Source organism: Cyclopterus lumpus, chromosome 13 (assembly GCF_009769545.1).
Source record: "Cyclopterus lumpus isolate fCycLum1 chromosome 13, fCycLum1.pri, whole genome shotgun sequence".
NCBI lineage: Eukaryota > Metazoa > Chordata > Actinopteri > Perciformes > Cyclopteridae > Cyclopterus > Cyclopterus lumpus.
This window is the reverse complement of record NC_046978.1, coordinates 3,093,128-3,117,959: the sequence shown is the minus strand read 5'-3', so window position 1 is coordinate 3,117,959 and position 24,832 is coordinate 3,093,128. Positions and strand designations below refer to the sequence as shown.

At 42.1% G+C, this 24,832-nt stretch overlaps 2 protein-coding genes across 8 annotated transcripts in view; one reads left to right on the top strand and one right to left on the bottom strand.

The window, feature by feature from the left end:
• Positions 1 to 8,565, top strand: part of sept4b (septin 4b) — a 38,207-nt gene extending 29,642 nt beyond the window's left edge. For 3 of the 6 annotated variants that reach the window (XM_034548686.1, XM_034548688.1, XM_034548689.1), the window contains 10 exons: positions 398 to 494; positions 617 to 703; positions 820 to 943; positions 1,117 to 1,251; positions 2,030 to 2,147; positions 2,276 to 2,407; positions 2,987 to 3,083; positions 3,964 to 4,126; positions 4,667 to 4,763; positions 6,449 to 8,565. In XM_034548686.1, coding sequence (XP_034404577.1) covers positions 398 to 494; positions 617 to 703; positions 820 to 943; positions 1,117 to 1,251; positions 2,030 to 2,147; positions 2,276 to 2,407; positions 2,987 to 3,083; positions 3,964 to 4,126; positions 4,667 to 4,763; positions 6,449 to 6,517 — 1,119 coding nt within the window. In that variant the 3' untranslated portion in view covers positions 6,518 to 8,565. Of the gene's footprint in view, positions 1 to 397; positions 495 to 616; positions 704 to 819; positions 944 to 1,116; positions 1,252 to 2,029; positions 2,148 to 2,275; positions 2,408 to 2,986; positions 3,084 to 3,963; positions 4,524 to 4,666; positions 4,764 to 6,448 lie in introns of those variants that run through there. The other 3 variants (XM_034548687.1, XM_034548690.1, XR_004610744.1) reach the window with 2 other exon arrangements.
• A 596-nt stretch (positions 8,566 to 9,161) lies between these two features.
• mnta (MAX network transcriptional repressor a) lies at positions 9,162 to 24,658 on the bottom strand. 2 transcript variants are annotated; one of them, XM_034548274.1, is made up of 6 exons: positions 24,235 to 24,658; positions 20,374 to 20,935; positions 19,976 to 20,017; positions 19,575 to 19,686; positions 12,582 to 12,774; positions 9,162 to 12,352 (listed from the first exon to the last, which is right to left on the bottom strand). In XM_034548274.1, exons 1-6 carry the CDS (start codon positions 24,305 to 24,307, stop codon positions 11,577 to 11,579), a joined length of 1,758 nt encoding a protein of 585 aa, XP_034404165.1. In that variant the 5' UTR covers positions 24,308 to 24,658; the 3' UTR covers positions 9,162 to 11,576. The 2 variants fall into 2 exon arrangements, with proteins under 2 accessions (XP_034404165.1, XP_034404166.1); XM_034548275.1 differs by lacking the exon at positions 19,976 to 20,017.
• Between the last annotated feature and the right edge of the window lie 174 nt (positions 24,659 to 24,832).

Sequence of the window (24,832 nt, the reverse complement as noted above, 5' to 3'; positions counted from 1 at the left end):
CAGAAAGGAACACACAGATCTGTGTGGTTCAGTTCTGCTGTGAAGGCGTTGTTGTTTCTGTGCTGTTATGTATTGAACAATTCAGGCTGATGAAGAAGGTTCAGAGGAGGTGACTGAGCTATAATATGTTTCTTTATGTGGGATTAAAAAAAAAAGTTGATTTGTGCTCATCTACCTCTGGTGGAATAGGGTGTGATTGGAGCTTTGAGATGGTAGTGATGCTTTTATTGTTTTGCCGTTTATTTAGGTGTCAAACTTCTGTGGGAATGTTAGCATACTGTAATTAGCTCAAGCCAACTTTTGGAGTGGTTATTAACAGCTGAATCATTCTAGTCATGTATGCAGGGTAATGTGTGCGTCCCTGATGTATTATTCAATCTTTCTGTGTATTTTTCAGGACCAGGACAAGGAATACGTGGGTTTTGCAACGCTGCCAAACCAGGTTCACCGCAAGTCAGTGAAGAAGGGATTTGACTTCACGCTCATGGTGGCAGGTGAATCTTCGTTTGCACACTAGCAGTCATTTGATTTTAAACCCACATTCTTCTTTGAAGAGACTGAAAATCACAAAGTCTTAAGCCTGGTTCTTTACTTCGTTGTTGTTCCTTGTTTGAAGGGGAGTCTGGCCTGGGGAAGTCCACCTTGGTCAACAGTCTCTTTCTCACAGATCTTTACAAAGATAGGAAGCTGCTCAATGCTGAAGGTGAGGGAGCCACAGCTTTTGATGTACTTTCGTCTATTTTGTTTTATTAAATATTTGCCCTACAATGTGCCGTGGCTGATATTAAGGACAGCGGTCTGTTTGTGTCCTGTCCCCAGAGCGGATCACACAAACGGTAGAAATCACCAAACACACAGTGGATATAGAGGAGAAAGGTGTCAAACTGAAGCTCACCATCGTGGACACCCCCGGGTTTGGGGATGCCGTAAACAACACTGAATGGTACAAGTCAAACATCTTATTTTTAATGAATAATCTGAAAGGAAAGAAAATGACCAAGATTAAAATATTCCCAGAGCAAAGCCAAATAACCTAATTGTAGCTCTGCTGTGTTTACAAAGTAGTGTGCCGTATTCGGGTGTGAGACTGAATGTCTCTGTGTTTTCCTGCTCTAGCTGGAAGTCAGTGGCTGACTACATCGACCAGCAGTTTGAGCAGTACTTCAGGGACGAGAGTGGCCTCAACCGCAAGAACATCCAGGACAACCGCGTACACTGCTGCCTCTATTTCATCTCACCCTTTGGTCATGGGTATGACAAATCATCAGTGCTCTCTAAAGGATTAGTTGGCCTTCTCTCTCTCTTTATCACCCCTAGTTATGGGGAATGTTAACCCCTTTCTACCACAGTGGTATTTACATCACACCAGTGACAACCTTTTACTTTCCCTAAATTACATGCATGCTTAATATACAACGTTTTATTTTCTGCACAAACACAACCACCTGAGTATTCAGTTGTATAAATCATAAATCTCTAGTGTATCAGTATGTATTTTCAGTGCATTCAGTCCCATAGAGTTAAAACAGCTGCCTTCAGGGGAATTTACATCTCTTGCAGAACTTTCACTCTCGTCATTTGTTTATGTTGATGTGGTGCTTTTTGCCGCAGTGGTGCACATGCACTGTTCCACATCACTGTGCTCATTAAAGAATATGTTAGCTATCCACCTCAAGTATTGCTGCAGATCATTCTTAAAGTCAGTGATGGAGAAACTACCCCCTCTGTTGATGAGCGCCGGTCATTACTCATTAGAGGTCACTTAGAGAGCAAACCTCTGATTGGCAAGAGACATCATCTAATGTCTACAAATCAATGTCTTCAGGCTGCTAACATATAATTAGTCGGGCTCAAAAGTAATATTTCTATTGGCCGAAGAACACACTTCTTGATTGTCACCAAGATTATTTGTCCCTTGATCCCTACAACTGTCATTTGTGGATATTTATGGAAATCTGTTGATCTGTTTTATAGACGTATTATCGGTTCACTTTGGGGGTATAACATGTATGTTTCATATCTCTTCTAGCCTCCGGCCTTTGGATGTGGAATTTATGAAAGCTCTTCATGAGAAGGTCAACATCGTCCCCATTTTGGCCAAAGCAGACACACTCACCCCGACTGAGGTCAAGAAAAAGAAAATCAAGGCAAAGCTGATCCCAGTCAACACACTCTTCATTCATACATGTGTTTCATCCCATAAATGAAACTGTCACTACTTAGTCGAGGTTCACAGAACTAATTTGTGCCTGTTTTCACGTCTTTTTCCCCGTAGATCCGAGAGGAGATCGAGCAGTATGGGATCAAGATCTACCAGTTCCCCGACTGTGACTCCGATGAAGATGAGGACTTCAAGCAGCAGGACCATCAGCTCAAGGTACGAGCCGGAGCTGCCAGATGTCTTCAGGTGGATCATTTAATAAATAAGAATATACATCACTAATTACAAGTATATCATTGTACATTTCTTCATTTGTACCCATTTCTGATCATGCCAAAACACATTGTGCACTTCATAGAGTGTAGTGATATTAAATAAATATATAAACCATGTAACACAAGACCGTGGCAGTCACTCCAGAGTTTTTTGCTCCCCTGGCAGTGAGAACACAGTCATCGTGCCATATTTGTCTCTCTGTCCTTGAGTAGCTTCCGATAAGAGCACTGGGCTAGCTGCAGCAGACAAATGGGAATACAAGATAGAAGAATAGAAATTGTGAATAGGAAGTTATTTATAACTTATTTGACACAAATATGGAATGTAGTCAGGATTTTAGGAGTCATTTGAGAGTAAGCAGAAATGAGAAAGAAAGGAAAGGTGGGGAGGAGGAGGAAAAAGTGGGAAAGGCAAAAACGTAACAACAATAAACACATCTGCACTGCACCACTCACCGGTCCAACCTTAACTCATCTACACCATCCCCGGCCAGATTCTTCTTTGAAGCGTCATTTTAATGTTACGACCCTTTTCTGTTCTCCCAACAAGGAAAGCATTCCCTTTGCAGTGATTGGCAGCAACACTGTGGTGGAGGCCAAAGGGAAGAGGGTGCGAGGCCGTCTCTACCCCTGGGGCATCGTAGAAGGTAAGCGCATCCTCGTGTGTGTGTGTGTGTGTGTGTGTGTGTGTGTGTGTGTGTGTGTGTGTGTGTGTGTGTGTGTGTGTGTGTGTGTGTGTGTGTGTGTGTGTGTGTGTGTGTGTGTGTGTGTGTGTGTGTGTGTGTGTGTGTGTGTGTGTGTGTGTGTGTGTGTGTGTGTGTGTGTGTGTGTGTGTGTGTGTGTGTGTGTGTGTGTGTGTGTGTGTGTGTGTGTGTGTGTGTGTGTGTGTGTGTGTGTGTGTGTGTGTGTGTGTGTGTGTGTGTGTGTGTGTGTGTGTGTGTGTGTGTGTGTGCGTGCATTCATTTGCAAACTGGAAGAGCAGAATCTGGAAATATGCTGCACCACACCCATCTTTGCACTGATTGACATTTAATTGTTGAAGAGACACATACAGTACATTTTATTGTGAACAAAACATTGCACGTAAGTAAGCCATGGGAATGTCAACTGATGGGTGTGAGGCATGATCTTATGATTGTTATTTGATGTACATTCACGTCATGGTTCAAAGCATTATGTGTGAGATGACGACACAATCTTAGTGCAACCTCTCGCTCTTCCTTCACATACATCTCTTCGTTTATCATGTGAATGCTAACCACCATACTGTATCACATGTTACTATTATTCTCATGTGCAGTATACTGTCATCCATTACATTATCTCAGTGATCCACACACCAACAATAGCGTCATTCGACTCTGTGAGGCCTTCAGTGAGGGAGGTGTGTGTGTGTGTGTGTGTGTGTGTGTGTGTGTGTGTGTGTGTGTGTGTGTCTCTCTCTCTCTCTCTCTCTCTCTCTCTCTCTCTCTCTCTCTCTCTCTCTCAGAAGAGTGTCCTAGTAAGTCTGAAATTCACTCTTTGCAGTGGAGAACTCGGCCCACTGTGACTTTGTGAAGCTGAGGAACATGCTCGTTCGCACACATATGCAAGATCTGAAGGACGTGACCCGGGAGACTCACTACGAGAACTACAGAGCCCATTGCATCCAGAACATGACCCGCATGGTTGTGAAGGAACGCAACCGCAAGTACGCTTAAACTGAAGCAAAGGGGCTCTTGACATACTGTCCTGAAGTGTAGAATAAATATTCGACACTTCAATATCAAAAGATAAGAAATATAGACCGTTAAAGAGCAATATTGTTGAAGCATTTAAAACTTGTTTTTTTCCCCAAGCAGTGATTCTTTTATTTGGTAGTTTAACAACGTCTGTCCATAGGATTAGTTAGACGGCAACTAATTACCAAGTGCTTGAAGCCGAATTAAAGAACCTTATGTGCTGTGCAGATGACTTGTGATGGCTTATGATTGTGATAAGAAGACTTCTAACACGGAGGTTAGACGCACATCTGGTCTTGACCTGGTGTGTGTACAGAGTGTCTGTATTCTCTGGGCCCCATGATATTGCCATACTCTACAGACACGGTATGTGTTTTGCCGATCAGCCTTGTGTAATGCACTTCGATACTTCAGGCGAATAGCCAAAGCCCTGACAGATCGAGATCCACTGAGCATTTTAGCCTCACTAATAAATGTTTAATTTCTCTATAATGTGTATCTCTCTGCAGCAAACTAACCAGGGAGAGCGGCACAGACTTCCCCCTCCCCGTGGTGCCCGGAGTGGGTGACGAGACAGAAAAGCTCATCCGAGAGAAAGATGAGGAGGTACGGCACGCCGACCAACAACCGGACTCGCACCACCATTATGATCACGAGCACGAGTCTGAACACTATTCTGCCCACCATGAGCCCTCCGAGTCCGAGTCCAACGCAGGCACACACACAGATCAGAGGGATCTTTCTGATGAAGCCCTCTGAGTGTCTTTAGCGCACTGATTTTTTTTTTATCCCTAATCTTTCTTTGAAGCACAATCGGATCATGTTTTCTGAAGCTGACAATGAGTAGCCTCAAACACATGAATTGGTGTAATTGTACCTTCAAACCCTTACTCCCCTGCCTTTGCAAATCCTTTGGACCTTTGAACTGTGGGTAGGAAAAGAACAATGTTTCATAATCCTGCTCATTTAACTGCGTTTAACCCTGCATTGGTTCAAACTCGGTCCGTGGCAGGTTTCACACTGTGAGTCGGTGCGTTGCATACAAGGAACTAGTATTGTTAGAATTCAATAATAGTTTTTACCCCAGTAATTATATTTAACGGATAAATGAAATTGGTATGAAATATGTTAGAAATTGTTTCTATGGGCATTGGTTAGAAGATATGAAGAATAAATACCAATACTGTAGATTCAAAATTATTCTTTTTTAGGCTCCTTGTATTTGAGTTTTTTCACATACAGTACAAACTGTCTCACTGTGATTACTTTTCAGACAAAGTAACTAAAGATGTCACTGAGCAGACACACATAAATGTACATGATGTGAGTTTTCATAGTAATCAAAGAAAGCCGATGATACATCTGTTCATGGTGAATGATCACAATCGTTATCCCCACTTCCCCACGGAATCTATTTATTTTATCAAATAAAGAGTTCAATTCTTTCAAGTTGTTTTTTTGTGTTCAACCAGCATTAAAATGTGTTTAAACATGATTATAGCGCCGCAACAACCAATTCATTAGAAGCAATTTTTATTTTTATTTTTTATAATCGTTTCAATCAAACTAAATTGCAAAACATTTCATGTTTCCAAGCTCTCACATGTGAGAATGTGTTACTTTTCCTTGTATTGGATTATAATACAAATCTGGGTAGTTCAGACAACAAGACATTTGGTGATGTCATCATGGGCTGTAGGAAACAGTGATGGTCATTACAGTTTCCTGAAGTCCTGTGTGTGAATTGGTCACTTAAAAATAATTTAGAATAATCCTAAATGTGACATTGTAGTTTCTCACTATGTATTGGGAAAGTGGAAAAATGGAAATGTTTTGTCTATATTCGACACAACCTGTACTACAAAAAGCACAATGACGGCACAAGCCTGTATGTGTTGGTTCTCCTTCAGTTTTGCTGAATTCCAACAAATATCAGGATGAATCGGAGAGAACAAATATTTGAGTTTGAGTCTTTTGACCCCCCTAAAACCAAAGAACTCCACTGATTAACCACATAAGAGTACATTTGACTGATTGTTTAATACAAGATGTGCTGCAGTGTAGATGAAGTGGCAGGTGGAGGAGCCAGTTGTTCAGCACAGGTCACGTGTTCTAGAAAGAGCAGTCTGATCTCCCGAGTGTTATTGAATTGTCTGTGCGGTCACCTGTAAATTATTAAACTGTTTAAAAGGCTGCACCGCCAGTCAACATCCCCAGATTGCACACTGCCATTATTGCAACAGTATATGTGTAAACCGTGGTACTACCGTTTGTCTTATCTCTCCTCACAGCTGCGGCGGATGCAGGAGATGCTGACAAGGATCCAAGATCAAATGCACACTCAGAAAGACGGCTATTAACACAGGAGAGCCCCGTGTAACTGGGATGTGAAGAAGAAAAGAAAGAAATCACCCAGGAAACCTTTATTCCTTTCTGGAACATTGACGTCCCTTTGTGTCCACCTGCCACCACTCAACCTCATCAACAGCACCGAACACCTGGACCAGGGACCTGCAAGGAGGTGGTAAGCTGTTCTGACATTTGCCGCCTCCCTTTCTCCTCTCTGACATCATGGCACCGTTGCTGCCTAAATACTCGACCCTCCACTCCACTGTTTTCTGTTTTGTCTGTTTGAATAACCTTTTAATGGTAAGAGGGGTCGAATAGCTGCGTATGTCGCGATCAGACTTTTCAAATATATGAACTTTATTTAGCCGCATGATCACAGGGTTATTCTATTTTTTACATGAGATCTGATATGTGGTTTACATGTGGTGACCTACTCTTTTTTTATTTTTGGCATACTGTAATAATTTAATTTTCTATATTACATTATATTTGTTGTACTGCTTTTCATCTTTTATTTGTTCCTGGTTTTATTTAAACTACACAGCTTGCCATTATGTATAGATGATTGTTTTATGTATATTTCTTTTCATCTGAGGTTCTTGCTGGTTATTGGGTTTAATCTTAATCTGAGTTTGTTTAGATTCAATTAAACTTTGCTTTATCAGTGTCTGCATGTTTATCATAGCTGCCACCTCTGCTGCCTGATGGCGTGGCTGTTAGTGGCTCCACTCAAAGTTAGTCAGTATTAACTCAATGCAATGTTTACTGTACTGATTGCCATATCAACAGTCAAAATCATCCACTTTTTACAAGACAAAGAAGTCTATTATTAATTGCAGAATTCCCCCAAAACAGAGGTGTTCCAAAGTCAGTTCCTCTTATGACACAACTACCAAAAGTTCACATGTGAGTTAGTCGTTGGAGATGATTAGACCCTCTGATTTGCATGAGATGAGTGCCCGAGGCAAAGGGTGCATCAAAGGCCTATAAAGTGCATATACTTTTGCATGTGTTGTGTGAAGGTTTTGCAGATCAATTTAGTGATCATAAGGTCATTTATGGGCAATGGAAATATGTAGCTACTTAATTGTTGGGTAGAATATATTAAGAGGAGGTGGATTTTTTTGTTTTATTTTGGTTGGTGAGAATTATGTTGAAGGGATATCAAATGTTCGATGTGTGCTAACTTTAAAGTAACCAAAACCAACAATGACCAACTTAATTAATTTTCCTTATCAAAGTGCAAATGTAGTTTTGTATTGACAAGCTAAGTGTAATGAAGAAAAAAAGATGGGTTGAACTTGATTTTTTTGCAAATCGTTTCTATGTTCCGAATATAAACCAATGCAATGTGATGTGACCTTTATGTTTAAAAGAAGAAGAAAAAAAAAAGACATTCCTTGAGCTTCTGTCCCAGAGTCAGGTATTACTTTTGTTTCTGGCTTTTTTGTTTCTTTTATATTACATTTGTCTTTTGTTTCCTACTTTTTGGAGTATATTTATGTAATAAATTAAAAAAATTAAAAACAAATGGAGAGAACGATATGTACAAATTCTAATATCGTAATAAAAAAATTAAAATAATTCCAAGTCTCCATCAGACATTAAGTTTAGCTTTTATGTTGTGAAAATGTAAGCAGAATTTGATGCTTTGAGTTGATTTTAATAAAGGAGTTTAACCTGTAATACATTTTAATCAACTAATGATGAAACTAGATGAAATGTTCGACCATTACACACTATGTGTGTTATAAGTGGCATAGCCTATTGTAGTTTCAGTACTTGGGACTTGCAGTTTGGATTTCTGTTAAAGGTTGTGAATCGAAGGCAACTGGAGGCGTGGCCCCGCCCCCGAGGGCTCACTAACTGTAGTTAATTGCTAATTAACCAGCTATGTGGCTCATTAAATGTTTGGATACATTTTTCTAGCCCTCCTGAAACCTGCTTGTATTTGAGTATAAAGACCTTTGCACATGAAGAATAGACATAAATCTTTTTCAATATGTATTTCATTGGGATTTAATGCAATGGACCAACACAAAATAGTCCATTTGGAAGTGGGGGGGAAATATTACATAGATTTTAAAATGATTTACAAATAAAAATCTGAGAAGTGTTGAGTGCATATGACATGCCATGGTATCTATTGTGTTTTTCATTACTTTTTAAAAATATACTATACTATCACTTTCTTCGATATGCTATACTGACTTTTTATGACTTATTTCAATACACTACATTATCACTTTATTCAACATTGTCATCAGTCATATAGTATTTCATAACAGTAAAAAAGCCAAATTGTAGTTTTATTATGTGATAGTATTACTTTTTTTCCAACGGCCTAATATTTATGGCATTTATTATGACGGACTATATGATCCTGTTCATTAACTTTTTTACAACATACATTACTATGCTTTTTTAAAAATACTATAATTGTAAACTATCTTTAGGTGTTGCTTGGAAAATGATTGCCAGATTAACTGATAACTAAATAACGGTAAAGATAATCAATGTATTCCGACTGTTCAAACACAGAAAGAAAGTACTTTATATTGCTGCAATACCGAAAAGAACAAAAGCGGCTCCAGACATTTGTAAACATAATACAATTTATTAAGTATATTTTTTTTATACATTTTTAATTTTACATATTTTTCCCAGCTTTTTACATCATACAGTTAGATCTAAATGCAGCCCAACATTTACAGGCTATATACACACACACACACAACTTAAACTTTCTCCATAGGGAAAACACAAGTATATTGTTGCTTCTTCAAGTATCTGAATCCCTGTTCATTTGTACACATTTTGTTTTGCTACAATATGATTTCATTATGATTTGTTCAATATTATTTGCATAAAATATGAGGGTGAAAAAAGCATTACTTTATCTCTGTATCTCTGCAATTAGTCAAACCCAAGAGTCCCTGCTTTAATCATATTGCATCAGAACAAAAAATAAAAAACAATTACGGGGAGAATACTTTCTACAGTGGCCGAATGTAATATCAAGGTGGGAAGAGGTCTGTGTAGTCGCACCACCTGATATACAGCACTGTACATGGTCCCAGTTGAAAAAAACAAACTATTATCAAATACCAATAATTAGTCTGAACATAAAAAGCTATTATTCAGATGAAACAAGCAACAGTAATTTTAAAAATACAAAATCAGTTTTAAATGTTACATTTTACTTACAATAGATACTTTAATAAAGTAATCGCATTTTCTTTTTTTTTAAAAAGGGGGGTTAACTTCTGATGAGTGCACGACTCCGCATCCTTTCATAGATCAGTACATTCAGATGAAACGAGAACACAGCATGTTGCTGTTCTAGCAAGTGCTACGCTAAGCTGCTGCTCATTGAGACTATAGAAATGTTCACAGTGCTAGCTTTGGAATAGGATCATCTTAAAAAACACACATTGATTGGATTTATGCCAGCCGTTGAGATCACTTTATACCGATCCAAACACGCTATGAATGACAGAGCTTCGACTCTGAGCAAAGAAAATATGTAACATTCCTACTGCAACTTGTCAAAGTCTGCAAAGCAGAACAACCCGATGGCTCCTTGCTTCCAAGATGAATAATCAACAGTCATGGCATGCTTTCACAGCATGCAAACACATCCTACTACCGTTTGCCTTGCAAGACAGCAAAGAAACACACTTAACTACATTTTATGGACCTTTATGTATTCACATTCAAAACCTCTGAACACTCAACGCCCTCACCGTGGAGCATCGGAGGTTGTATCTCACACGTTTAGTATTTAAACACACTACTGTGTTGTTGTGTTTGCATTTAGGGGGCATCTAAAAATGATTCCATTTGGCAAAAATATATATATATTTTTTTTTCAATAGCAGCTGTGACAAAAACATAACTTTATCCTTAAACTTGTACTCCGTGAACAGCCGCCAGTAAGTTTGAAGGACAAATACTAAAAGATAAGTAATAATTTGAGTGTCCAACACTAAAACCCCAACCCTGACAAAACTGCATAATATTTTAATTTAAGTGGCTGTGAATGATATCCATCGGCATTATACTCAACTGTAAGGTTTTTTTTTTTTCTTTGTTCCATTGTCACAGGATAGTAGTATTAAAACACAATCAGCCAGCAGGGCGTGCTATTGCTGTATGCACCATAACTGAGGACTGCAGCTTCTGTTCAGGATCTGGTCCAGTCCGTGATTTGGCTCCAGCCCTGCAGCATGTGTCTCTGCTGGAGAGGAGGAGCTCCTCGAAATCACATTCCCAACGTGCTGGTTATGGCGGGTCTAACACTCTGATCATACATGTCACAGGCTTCAAACCCAGTGTAGCTTCTCCCTCTCGAATACATGATCTATCTGTTAATCCACAGCAGTCACAGTGATAACGGGGAGTTTAACTACCAGCCAGTACCTCCACACGTTTTCCCTCTATGAAGCAGTTTCCGTAAAGCTCATGTGAAAATGAAGACTGCTCCAATTTCTGCAACAATGGTGACAAGTGAGGGTCCACACACACACACACACACACACACACACACACACACACACACACACACACACACACACACACACACACACACACACACACACACACACACACACACACACACACACACACACACACACACACACACACACACACACACACACACACACACACACACACACACACACACACACACACACACACACACACACACACACACACACACACACACACACACACACACACACACACACACACACACACACACACACACACACACACACACACACACACACACACACACACACACACACACACACACACACACACACACACACACACACACACACACACACACACACACACACACACACACACACACTTTTGTTGCAGGAATGTTCCTGGCATTGTATCAGCTGTAATGCTTCTTGATGCTAGTGAAACTCTGGATCAGGTGTCCAGCAGCTCTCCGGCCCTCTCGTTGGGCTCGTCGGTGGCCTGGTCTGAGGCCTGTAGTTGTCCCCTATTGAGGGGCGTCTCCATCTCGCAGCCTGGTGGTCCTATTGGCAGTGTTCAAGCCAGCTTCAGAGTGCCGATAGGGAAGGAAGGCATGGTCACCATTGTCACAGGGTTGAGCACTGTCTGACCCACAAGTTGTGGGTGGTGGGTCACCATTTGGGTGCTCACTGCTGTCTGTTTGCCAACAATGGTGGCAGCTGGTTGGCTAGTCGCAGTGCCGTTCATGTGAGGGTGAGCATGGTTCAGCGTGTGGGTAATGTGACCGACTACCGCTGACTGTGTGACAGCCATCGGTTGAGGATAGAGGGCAGGTAAATGCTGACTCAGGTGAGCCACCGGGTGCACGGTGATGTGGCCGATGGGTTGGTGGCTGGGGGCTAACTGGACACTGCTGGTGGTGGTGGATGGAGCCAGGTGGGCAATGTGTTTGGGACCCCCTCCCTGGATGACGTGGTTGACTGCTTGGATGACTGAGGGATGGGACACTGAAGCGTGGGCAATAACTGTGGGGTGTAGGCTGGAGGCGGTCACCATCTGTGTGTGGGTGGGGATCAGGGGCTGACAGGAGGTGATGCGAGTGCTGGATGTTGTGAGTGCCGATGGGGCTGCAGGCTTGGACACCGTCAACGGCTGGAGCTGAGGCTGATGCAGAGGGACTTTGTGCTGGATGGAGATGTGTTGCGTGATGAAGGAGGTAGTGGTGGGTGTCTGAGTAGGTATTGCAGTCTTGTGCAGCTCAGGTTTCATGGTTTGAGGCACGGTGGGTAAGGCAGTCTGTGCTCTCAGCGCAGTCTCATCCTCCAGGTCATCATCCATTACGTCTTCACCTTCTGCCACATCAACAGATTAAATATTTAACTCAGTATTATCAGATGCAATGTAACTTCTGCAGTTCATTTCATTTAACTAAAATTTAAAATTAAAAGGCGGGTGGTTTGGAGTTGTAGTTGCCGGATCATTTCTCAGGTCAGAGAGGCTACAAATTCACATAGGATTAACGCCACTTAAAATATATTAATAATTAGGCCCCCAGTAATCCGAGCCCGACCGTCAGTCTACCTGAGGCAGTTGAGGTAGAAGCCTGGTCCTCCTCTGGCTGTACCGTCTGTCGGAGGACACGGTCGATTTCAATCACGTCCATCCACTGGCTCAGCTCGTTCTTCAGCTCTGCTAATCGCTGCTGTGTGGCGATCTTCTCTCTGGCCAGTCGCTCCATGTCATGCTCGTACTCCTTCTCTTTCCGCTTCAATGTCTGAAAGAGAAAGCAGAAGATGGTCAAATGTTTAAATCATTAAGGTTGTAAAATGACGCGAGTGACTCTATGATGATGGGAGCTACCAGTCCAAGTACAACTTGTTAGTTTATTAGGCACACACACACACACACACACACACACACACACACACACACACACACACACACACACACACACACACACACACACACACACACACACACACACACACACACACACACACACACACACACACACACACACACACACACACACACACACACACACACACACACACACACACACACACACACACACACACACACACACACACACACACACACACACACACACACACACACACACACACACACACACACACACACACACACACACACACACACACACACGCACACACACGTGGATCTTAATAAAAATAAAAGGTGTCTAGTGCTCAAAAACAAAGCACATCACACCAATAAAACTCAATAGAAAAGTATCATTAATGCTCATGCTGTCTTTATAGCTTATCAATATGGAATAGGTTCAAGAAATAAAAACCTGTGACTGGAGTGAAATAACAGAGCTACAGAAGCACAGGGGCAGGAGGAGGAGGTGGAGAGATGGGTACAGAAAGTTGTAGATGCTTCCAGGCAGTGGCTCTCTGTGACCCAATTTTCTTTAACCCATCAGCTGACGCAAAGCAAAACAAAGTGAGCTGGACTTCTCTGTACATGGCAACAGAAGGAAGAAATTAATGAAAACGACATCAACCTTCACATGCAAATCAAAAAAAAGAAATGTTAAGCTAGGGTTAATTAGGCTAATTCCCAATGTATTCCCAAATGAATAACTGCTGGCTATGGTTATATAGACAGGAAGATAGAGTTACGCTGTTGGGGGATTGGTGTTTTGAAATTGAATACTTCATATAATTTAGTACATGTCAAGCTCAGCACGGTCAAAGTATCCGACACAGACTCTGCCACTGTGGAAGAGGCTCGGGAAAACAACACACTGTGAAATCTGTTACCAGTGACCTGATGACACTGGATCATAAAGCCAAAGGTGGACTTGCCCGTTAGTGTTTATGCCACTGTGTATGTGTGCATGTGTGAGTGTATAGTACATGTGCAAGTCTTCTTGTGTAAGAGTGCTGGATTGAGGAAAGGGTGCATGTGGTGTGCTGAATGTAAAAAGACGTCCATCAGCGTGGTCGGTACAGTACGTCAATGAAAGGGGGACAAAAATAATGCCGTGTGTAATTCAGCACCTGTCTTTAGTACTTATCCAGGATTAAAAATGCACGGGTCAAGCGGTCTTTGCTTGGACTGCATCCCACTGGGGTGGTTTTCAGTCACACAAACTCACAAATATAAACTCAGAGGAAGTCTGGTTCACATATTTGTTTGGCAAAAGATAGCCATGAGAAGACCTTGAATATCAGCATGGCAGACTTATCTGTCTGGCTCTGCTTTAAATACTGGTTTTATAAATATTAACCAACACCAACTTAGAATCAAAATTGTCTTCACTAATTCCGGTTACAGACAAATAAGGAGGAAATACTGTTGTTGGCTGTGTAGGTGGTGGAATGCCTCTGGAAAGCCACAATAATGTAAGTATCTTAAGTTTTAGTAACACACTGATATTCAAATAAAGTTATTGTATTTTAATTGAAGCGTGGACAGAAGGACAAATGATGATCCTCCGCTGAATAACACGTTGCACAAAAGGACACAGATGTGTATCTCAAGACCAGCCTTCAACGGCCTGTCTCCGGCAACAAGAGCTGATGATATCAGCACTTCTGTCAGAACACATTAACATTATCTTCAGTCTCAACAAATGATGTACTGAAACGCCCCCATCTTTGGTTGTCATGGAAACAGAGGAAAACGTCACATTTCCTCGGTAACCTGAAAGAACATACACACCTTCAGGTGCCGTTTAGTTTTCTCCTAAAAAGGGTCTTTACATGTAAAGATTCATTTCACAGCTGGGTGTAATAAGGAAAAAATATGACTCGCATGCATGTAGAACAGATTTGCAATCTTAACATTTTTTGTTAGCAGGGCAGAATTAAATGGTATAAAGAGCGTATGAAATGAGAGTCACATGGACCGAGGGATGGCAGCCTTCCTTTTACACTCATGTACCAGCCGGCAGCTTTATGTGAGCGGCGCCACAACTGTGCATGCCACAAACTATGACTAATGGAGAAAAACGTTCCACAAACATCGAGACCCACTGAACTCTCCCTGTTTCAGTGCTGATGGTGGACAGAGCGCTGCGCACTTGAGAAACCGCTAGTCTGAGATCTACTATGGAAACCTGACGACCAAGTCCGTCCCAGATGGATCCCACATCTCCCTGTTAATCACGTCACCAGGTTGGTGGGACACAAGGTGCAGAGTACCTTTCGTCTCTTCACACATGAGCCTCCGAAACTCCAACAGAGACAATGCCCATATATATATATATATATATATATATATATATATATATATATATATATATATATATATATATATATATATATAGATAGATAGATAGATAGATAGATAGATAGATAGATAGATAGATAGATAGATAGATATTTATTTTGTGTGTGTGGAAGGTAAACACTGCTCAAGCGCTGTCACAAGCAATGCCAGTGCCGAGCACATGGCCCCATAGAGAACGGAAGAGGGAGGGAGGCAGATAGCGGGGGATTGAAAGAGAGCAATACATGCTGTACTCACTGACTCACTTTTGCAGCAGACGGCACAAGGCTATTTTTCCTTAAAGGGCCAGGAGCAGAGGAGGCCACGTTGCAGACATGCTGCACAGCCTGGATGACTGATCAGGCTTCTGCACAGGTCTTGTGACAGTGTGGTAACCATAAACCCATGTCTCACTGTGCCTTCAAGCTGCAGCACAGAACTTCACATGGTGCCTGAGTTCAACAATAACAGGCTTGTCTGTGGAAGAAGAAGAAAAAAAAAAGAAAAAAAAAACTGTGCACACCACCCCTTGTGTGCTGGTCATAACCGACCTAATTACCTCATAGTGGCTGAGGTCCGGACCTCGCTCCGGTGCAGTACAAGAGCACTGTGAAACAATACTTCTGTGCTGTGGTACATTGTCACATAGCTGCTGTATAAAAACAACTGGTCGGAAGACAACCCTGCTGATTAAAAAATATGTTCCTTCTTTCCCCAGAGAAATCTCAATGTTCCAAGAGATAAATACTGGACATGCTCATGTGCCACATCAACTGTAACAGCAGTTGGATTTGACTGTAGTCTTAAAAGAAGAAACTGAGTTTTACTGAGACTTTCACAAAGACTAAGCTGAGACCTTTAAAAACCTTGAAATATTAAAAGAGCAGTGACCTTGACTGCCATGGACTGATTATTTTTAATGTTGAATGAATAATACATGTCAAAGCGGGACTATGTTTAAAAGGCAAGGCTCCGAAGGAAATATGCCATTATGGGCACAATTAAATGTAATTTACTTATTCTTTAAACACGTATTCCCCATCAACCCTTTCTACATCAAGGTTCCCCACCAGATGGCACAACGCGCTTCAAACTGGCATTCTGGGATAAGCAGTGGAGGAACCAGTTCAGTCGCCGATGAGGGGGAAATGAAGCGCGAGCGGAGTAAACGGAGCCTCGTGTTTACCGCTCCACGTTCACTCCCTTCCGCTGGCAGCTGAGCCGAGTGAGTGGCACGGAGAGTCCTGCCTGTTGCAGCGAGGGGCGGGGCCGAGCACGGGGGGGGTGACGTCACGCAGCTCAGGCTAGCCATGTGCTTGCTGCTCATGTGGCCTTAAAAGCTCAGACAGGCAGGATGTAGAGCGGAGGGGGGGGGAGGGGAGGAGCTCTTATGCATCACGCAGGCTTATTTTACAGCCACGGCTTTCGCAGCACCACTACGGGCTCGGGGGGGAAAGCTGTGAGGAACAAGACGGAATACGTCGAGAGCTAAAAGCCAGACTCCCATGTTTAGCTCCGTTAACACACAAACCATAAGCTAAATATATTCGCGTGTAAGGTCTCTGGTCAATTAGTCGCGGAGTCATTTGGACTCGAAATTAAATGACGACGTTAACCTAGAATCACGTGGCTGTCGGCAAAGCCAGCGACTGTCTGTGTAGACTTGATAATACTACCATGATTGCACATCTTGAGATACCAGGCCATGATAAATCAAATGCGATGCCGAGCCCAAAGCCTCACTTGAACTCAGTGTATTAGTGTGCAGGCTGCTCCTCTGCTGCCAACTCAGAGGAGAGCGAGGACCGGGGAGGAAGTGTCTGCAGGCCCACGTCTGCACCACCCATGGCAAGATGAAAGCGTGAACACGAATTTGGTTTTGGCTTCCCGTCTTTTACTCTGCCCCTCCGAAACAAGACCAGACCAGCCTGGCCAGTTCTGTAGACACCATTCGTGAGCTCATCAAAATGTGTTTCGACGGGATGTCAATGGAGACACTGAACGGATATTTTCTTCACTTCCGCTTTAAACATATTTCCCTTGTCCAGCTCAGCTGTTGATAGGAGGAACAGAGAGGCAGGTCATTCTGCAGAGGGAGGGAGACGAGCTCTGCACCTACGCTGTCCTACTTCCTCTCAGTATCCATGCGCTGAGAGGAATAACCAGACTGCTGCTTCTTAGAGCATCAAATCAGCAGCACACTGCTTTCTGCTGAATCTACATGAGTAGACAGATATATAATAAGAGAAAATATGTTCATGGTTGGTTCTTTCATGGAGGCCTTAAAAGCTCAGCCGAGCAGGACTATCAATGTGCACACCAAATAGCCTATTACTTCTGAGCATAACCAAATACGGACTTAATTATTCTGTAAACCAAACAACAAGCCCCAGTCATCAACAGACAAATGTAAATACAACTAGAGACCATATTGCGATGGGATCATACCAGCCGTGACCCTTGGCTTTCAACATGAGTGCCATTTCTAAAAGAAAATGTATGAAGCACCCCAACAACACAAACCTGTAACGTTTCATGACTGTATCTTGCACGAACGATTGTGACAGACAGAAATATAAACACCTGGCAAAGTACTCAACAGTCGGTGTCTTCAGGACCACGTTTTGCCATGATATATGCCACTGCTTGTATTAAGATTTACATTAACTTCTGTGCAATTCTAATAACCACTGTGCGCCTGCACCATGTGATTTTTACAATTACAACACGTATGCACAAAACATGACAACCATTCCTAAATTACAACACTTGGGTAAACGTGTGTCTCACGTGTCTATCTCTGGAAGACAAATGACCCACAGTTAACACTATGACAGTCAACAACACAGACAATCTGAAGGAGTTAAACTAGGCCAGTGCTGGACCTTTGAACCAGCTGTTTACAACCAGCATACTCTGGTGTGTGAGCCTGACAAACACATGGTGAGTCATTCATTTGTAGAAATGGCACAAATTCTTATTATCAAATACAGTGTTGCTTAAAACTGGTATAAATGAGGACGAGTTTGAGATTCCACATTATAAACATAGAAATACAAAAAGGCAGGAAATGCAAGAAAAAAAAGAATATGACAGAAATCACTTCAAGTAATAAAATAGGGAACAATGTTGTGGCAAAAAGAAGGATTTCAAACTTCTTTGGTCAGACTACTGGTAGTTTATTTGGGACGGACTACACTTAAGGTAAGTCAAGCCAACATCACGTATCTTGTACCCTACCCTGTGTGCTTTCATTACATTACATTACATGTCATTTAGCTGACGCTTTTATCCAAAGCGACTTACAATAAGTGCATTAAACCATGAGTCCAAACTCAACTCAACTTTCAAATGAAAAATCCCTTGAACACTACAACAAGGACCTACATAATATATTGCAAATCACCATGGTTTGGTGGGAAAAAAATACACCCATAGACAACCATCTCGTCAAATTCAAAGCCGATTATTCAAACCCTGAAAATTACAATTACGATCATGCTTATACAACAAAAGGAGTTGTTTACCTTTTTTTAAACAAATCCCCCTCCTCTTGGAGACGAGACTCTAGCTCACATCGCGATGTGGCTTCAAGATAATGGACGCTCCCCGTTTCCGTACAAACAAGTCTTGGCAAGATTCACAAACACACATCAGACGGGCAATATGTCATCCGGTGTCAGCTCTCATCGCCACGCCCCTTTGATACAACCTTGAGCAGAAACTTCTAAACAAACTGGTTAAATTACTAATGCGGTGCCAAACACTTGCTGTGTCGTTGGTTGCACAAACATAACTCCAAAAACGCTGATCTCTGATTTGTTCCACTGCCATGTCCAGGTCACGCTTCAAAGGAAGCTATAACCAAGTTGCAGCATTGCCATAGCTGCGCTACTTTTTTGGAGAAAGAAACTATCTGTGCACATGAAGAGGAAAAAGGAAAAAAGACCAAAAGCTGTTGTGTGGCAGGTTAACCGAGGCTTTCACACTGGGATTTGAGGCTCATAAATACAGGAGAGCAGAATCAGACATCTCCATTGCAGCCTTTGTAGCAAACTGTTGTAAATTAACAGTTTGGATATTTACATCCAACACAATATCTCGAGGATCTTCGGTTTTCAATTCCCCAAAATGAGATGCGGCCTTGGAGTTTTTTGCATGTAAGCATAACTGATGTATTTTATAAATGCAGTACACGGGTCTAAGCTTTCAGGGTAAGTATAGGGTCAGTTGATGGAATATGTTGTTTGACCATGAATAAAATAAAAGGTCTGACAGTTTAGTATAGTTTGCAAACAGACCCTTTGTATTAGCAAACTCAACTCGTCTTACCTGAATGTATCTCAGCGCGCTTCTCAGCACACTCAGATTGGAGGTCTTCTTCTCGTCTATGTTGGGGATGTTCTTCTTCAGCGTCTCAAAGCACTCCTTCAAATGTGCTCGTCTGACAGACCCAAAACAAAGGAAGGGGATTTGAGACAGCGAGAAATGGTTGAGCCACACGTGACTTTATTAGCATATGATTACCACAACAATATTTGCAATTGGTGTTCTTAACTAAAAAAGATCAAGCTCAGCATTGAAATTAAACTGCTACAATAAACAAAGGCACTAGCCAGTTTCAGAGACAACACACTATGTAACTAGTACAATATTATTCAAATGGAACAATACAAATAACCTCAGATTGCGCTCTCTTTTAGGAGGCCCTATGGTAGACAGGTTGAACCCACCTGTTTTTCTCAAGCTTGTTATGCACTTCTCTTGTGCCTGCCCTGTAAGAGCACAGATGAGAGCACAGTAAGAATTTGGTGTTTAAAAGGGCAATGTGACAAGAATAATCTAAATCAACCAAAGAAGAGTTTTTTTTTTTGCTAGCAGGTAGTTAGTTTAGTTACAATGTAACAAAAGATCAATAATTGCCCATAATGCAACAGCTTCACAAAGGCTACATGTTGCTAGTTTTTCTCCATTTCAGATCATTACAAGGTAAATGCTTTGAGTGCTTTTAGGAGGCTACAGGTCGAATGTACTTATATATTAAAAGACAAAAAGTGGACATATCAATAAAAAAAAAGTACTAAGTTGTAGCCCTATTAAAGTTAGAATGTAAACAAGTATATGGACATACCCTCCAGGCCTCTTCTTGTCTAGCTGGCGGCCGTCATCAGGAGGACTCCCCCGGCTGATGGGGCCGTTCTGCAGAGGAGCCTGCTGGACCACCAGGCCCGGCTGAGGGAGTAAGGCAAGCTGCTGGGGGGGCGAGACGATGGAGCCAGGGTAGCGTTGAACCAGCTGCGGGTGAGTCTGCTGCTGGAGTTTAGTATTGTTAGTTTGGACGATGAGCTGTTGGTGATGATGGTGGTTCTGTATCAGCTGCTTGTGGTTGGCGGTCAGCACAGAGGTTGGGTGGTCAAGTTTGGGTTGTGGAGCGCGTGGCAGAATGGTGGCAGCTGGAGGGGAGAGCGTGGCGACAGGCAGAGCGGAGGAGCCTATGAGGTTGGGAGTGACCACGGGGATGGGGATGACAGTGATGGGCATGGAGGAGGGAGGCAGAGAGGGGGGGACGGGCAGCGGGCGGCACTCCTCTGCTTTAGAAACATTGTTGATGTGGATCGTTGAGTTATAGTTCGCATCACAGTGCCTCTGCTCTGCCAACTGCTCCAGACGTTGCTTTTCCTTTAGTTCATCCTCTGTGGAAGAAACAAGGCAAAGTTATCACATCAGAGGGGGAAACAATCCATCGATCTGCGTTGACTTTGTATTGTAAAATGCCTCAAAGCTGCCGTGTGGTGGGACGCACTACTGACAGGGTCATAAACCCCAAACTAAAGTCTTCATAAGCTGCCGAACCGAAAAACTGAAGAAACAGCAATAAGACGTGAGGCATCAACAGGAATAATGGGGAGCTGAAGGATCTCAGTATGTCTCATGAGCAGCAAGCATTTTGTCCAAATGTCATTTGACTTGGAGATTTGTCTTTTTTGTAATCATCTATTCGACGTTACTGCAGTGAAACTAAATGTTCTGTGCTTCTTTGTTTAAGGTGAAATGTTTTAGATTTAAAAAAAACATTTTGTCTTTCTTTTTTGGTGCCCCAAATGTATGTGTATTTACAAAATCCTGTGAAGCTTCAAGCCCCCCCCCCGAAGAAGGTTGTTGCTCTACTGGAGGTACATCTTGCTGTAATGTAATACCAGTCACAGTCCACTGACCAAGTTGTGTTGGGGAGGTGGGTGCATGTCTGCTCCACATCTCCAACAACAAAGCCCTTATGTCACCAATGTCAGGACAGAACATGCTGCATGTGCGAGGTGTACCGTTACCGGAGATCACTTCTGAAACGGACGTTAGTAATCCTAAATGTATGTGAAAAATCTATTTTGCAGACATCTTTGAAGAAAACATTAAATATTAAAACAATTATAATTTACGGATTTGACATTGCATGAATGCATTAGGGTGAACAATTTGTAAAAAATAGAGTTTTTATGTGATCAATTCTATATTTTGCCCTGTGTATAGTGCGTAAACCAAAGATTATAATATGTCAGAATTGTATTTGTCAAGCAAATAAGAGTATAAAGTTCAAGAACATTACAGCTCTGCTTTGACAAAAGAAAACTTTCCCTGAGGCTTGGCACAACTATTTAAACTGTTTAAAACTACTGTTTTCTTAAAGTACAATAAAGTAGAAAAATACAAGATGTTCTGGTAGACCGCTTTCATAAGATGTTGTCCTGTTATGGGATATTGATCATTTAGATTGTGGCACAGACACACTAGAAGTGCCATTTCTAAAAGAAAATTTAAGAAGCACTTAGAAAAACAAGAGGATTTTCTCTAGACATTATATAACTGCAGCACAGAGAAACACTGGCCTACTTTTCTCCACACAGTGACCTGCTCTACAGTAGCAGAGAGGAGGGGAGGGGAAGGACTCTGCTCTCCCAATGCAGCATGGCGGGAGGAGCTGGGAGAGGAACGAAGCAGGAGCTCTCACTCCGAGCCTTTCTGAATAGCACAAATATCTCCAAAATAATAAAAAAGGTGGAGAACTGCAGGCTTTTTTTAAAGAATATGTCTTGCTTGCTAAAGGAATAGCATTTTGGCTTTCTCACACATGTGTCTTTTAATGTCTTTATACACTGTTTTAAGTCCACGGTGAGCTTGTTTACTGCCTATGCTGTGGCATTATCTTGTCTTTAGCGTGGATAGAAAATCTGTGTTGAAACATTTTCAAGCCTGATACCACATTACATATCATTTAGCTGACACTTTTATTCAAAGCGACATACAATAAGTGCATTCAACCATGATACAAAAGCAGTTTAGCTCATGCAGCTTGAACAAAATAATCTAAACTGTAGCTATAAAAAAATCTTCATGGTCTATGTACAGTATTTTCAGCTACACAGCTGAATAATTGGTTTGCGTTCAAATTTGAGCCAGGAACACATTATAGAAATGTTACAAACGCTCAAGTCGTAAATGTAAAGGCGGCAGTGTTTACAGATTAGTGTGTGAAAAGGATTTACTGGTTGTGGAAACTCTGCTTGACATGTGCAGTAAGGAGGCTGAAGAATACGCTTCACTGGCACAGTTATGTTGGATTTAAATCATCTCAGCTCTCCATCAATCAAGTTACTCACAAACTGAGATTACTTTAATTCAAAACATAAGTTTTTGTAAGGATCTCATTTTTCTAATTCTGTCCTGTTCCATTGCATTCATGAAGGTAATAGATACACACATTTTTAAGTGGGTGCAATATTGAAGAATAGAGCTCTCTCTCTTTGTGAAACGTAATTGGTAGTAATGTGTATGGTTTGTTTCCTGTTAGTATAAAACTAAAACAAAATTATGTATTGTATAGCAACAGTTCAAACAGTATACTATTAACATAGCACATACAGTAGTTAGTATTTAATTGGGACATACTGCATGTCTTTGTTTTGACTATTGAGCCCTTATGTTTGTCTTGTTGGTGAACGAAAGGCACATTTTGTTTTCAGAAAAGAAGTACACAGATTTTCTCTCCACATCATAGTGACTCATCGTCTTCACAAACGATCTTTGGGAGGGGTAGCCCAAGAACGCACGTGGTGAAAAGGGCGGTGCCACCCCATGCTGTTAACATATGAAGGCGTGGTTCTTGGCGACGTCATCGACAGACACTCAAACGCTCCAAAAGCCACTGAAAGGCCAGGGAGTTTGCGCGTGTGTGCGTGTTTTTTTTTACAAAACACAATCAATCCGACTAAACCATGTACACGATGTTAGAGAAGCACGACACTGCATATGTTTAAAAGCGGAAATACTTGAAGGAGACAGGCGCGTGCGGAGGGAAGCCTGAGCGCCAGAGTCACTTGATCCCCGGCGGAAGACGTTAGGTCATTATGTAAAACGAGCTCGGCTTTCCCTGCGCCACCGCCCTTTATCTCCGCATGTTTGGGTCATTTGATTTTAAATGTCTTGAAGCAGCGCGTGAGCTGAAGTCCGTCACGCATCGAGCGAGAAGCGAGAAACAGAAAGGGAAAGCCTCGGAGAACTTCACAGCACTGCTGTGCAGCTTTCCGCTGTAACACCCGCGTCTATGCAGCAGGTTTCGATGCAGTAACCCCCCGATGCTGCAGCAGCCCGTGGGTGTTTATCATCAGCTATCGGCGGGTTCAGGCGAAGACACCGCGCTACGTGAACCAAAGAGGAAACCGCATTCTGCAACGCGTCTGCACACTCGAGACGAATAGAAAAGCAACACTCAAGTGTCACTAAATGAAACGTATTCCGTCATATTGTAATGTAAACGCAACGAACCGACGATGTGCATTTTGAAATTACTCAATGGACGGCGTTTGTAAATCGGTGTTTGTCCATAACTCAGAAAATAAATCCTTCTGCGAAAAAGAAATTCCCTGAAGTGTTTCGTATTTTACAAAAGCTATTTCACAGTTGCGGATGTGGTATATATTTAAAATCAAATCAAACTTACCACGTGCTTTCTGTTGTTGCTGGGCTTGCAATTCCAAAAACTTGGCTGCTTCCAAAAGCGTTTCGATGCTCATTTCTGTCCAGTTAGAAAGACGGCGGCGTATTGTTTTAATAGGCGACAAAGCAAATGCAATATGCGCCCTACAGGGAGAGGTTTCCAGACTAACGCTGGAGAAAAAAAAAAGGGTAATCGGATACCCCCTCGGTAGGAACTCTACCACTTACGTAGAAGAGTTACAAACAAGATGGCGCTCAAAGTAGTAGGAACAAATAGGGTTTGTGAATCACGCACAGCGGTTGTAACCACCCACACGCCCTCCCTCCGCGGACGCGACAAAACACGGACATCGTGGGGACTGGATCAACGGACCGCGTTGCGGAGCTCCGGTCGTGAGCCGAGTCACGTCCGTTTCATGTGTAGAAACAGGCGCCGACACTTCAAACGTTTTACCAACCGGCTCACCGATGACGTCATCGCAACCACGTCTCCGCTACAAGGAAAGAAGCCTTTGGTAGAAGCCTCACGCAGGGCTTTAAAAATACCATTTAGCTTTCTTCGTGTAACAACGTTACTGTCAGCTGATGCCTTCATGTTGTCT

Excerpts from the sequence above, each read along its gene's own strand:
- mnta (XM_034548274.1), bottom strand. The coding sequence starts at position 24,307 with ATGAGCATCGAAACGCTTTTGGAAGCAGCCAAGTTTTTGGAATTGCAA. Across the intron at positions 20,936-24,234 it reads GCAACAACAGAAAGCACGTG|AGGATGAACTAAAGGAAAAG; the intron begins GTAAGTTTGATT and ends TTTCTTCCACAG. Across the intron at positions 12,775-19,574 it reads GCGCGCTGAGATACATTCAG|ACATTGAAGCGGAAAGAGAA; the intron begins GTAAGACGAGTT and ends TTTCTCTTTCAG.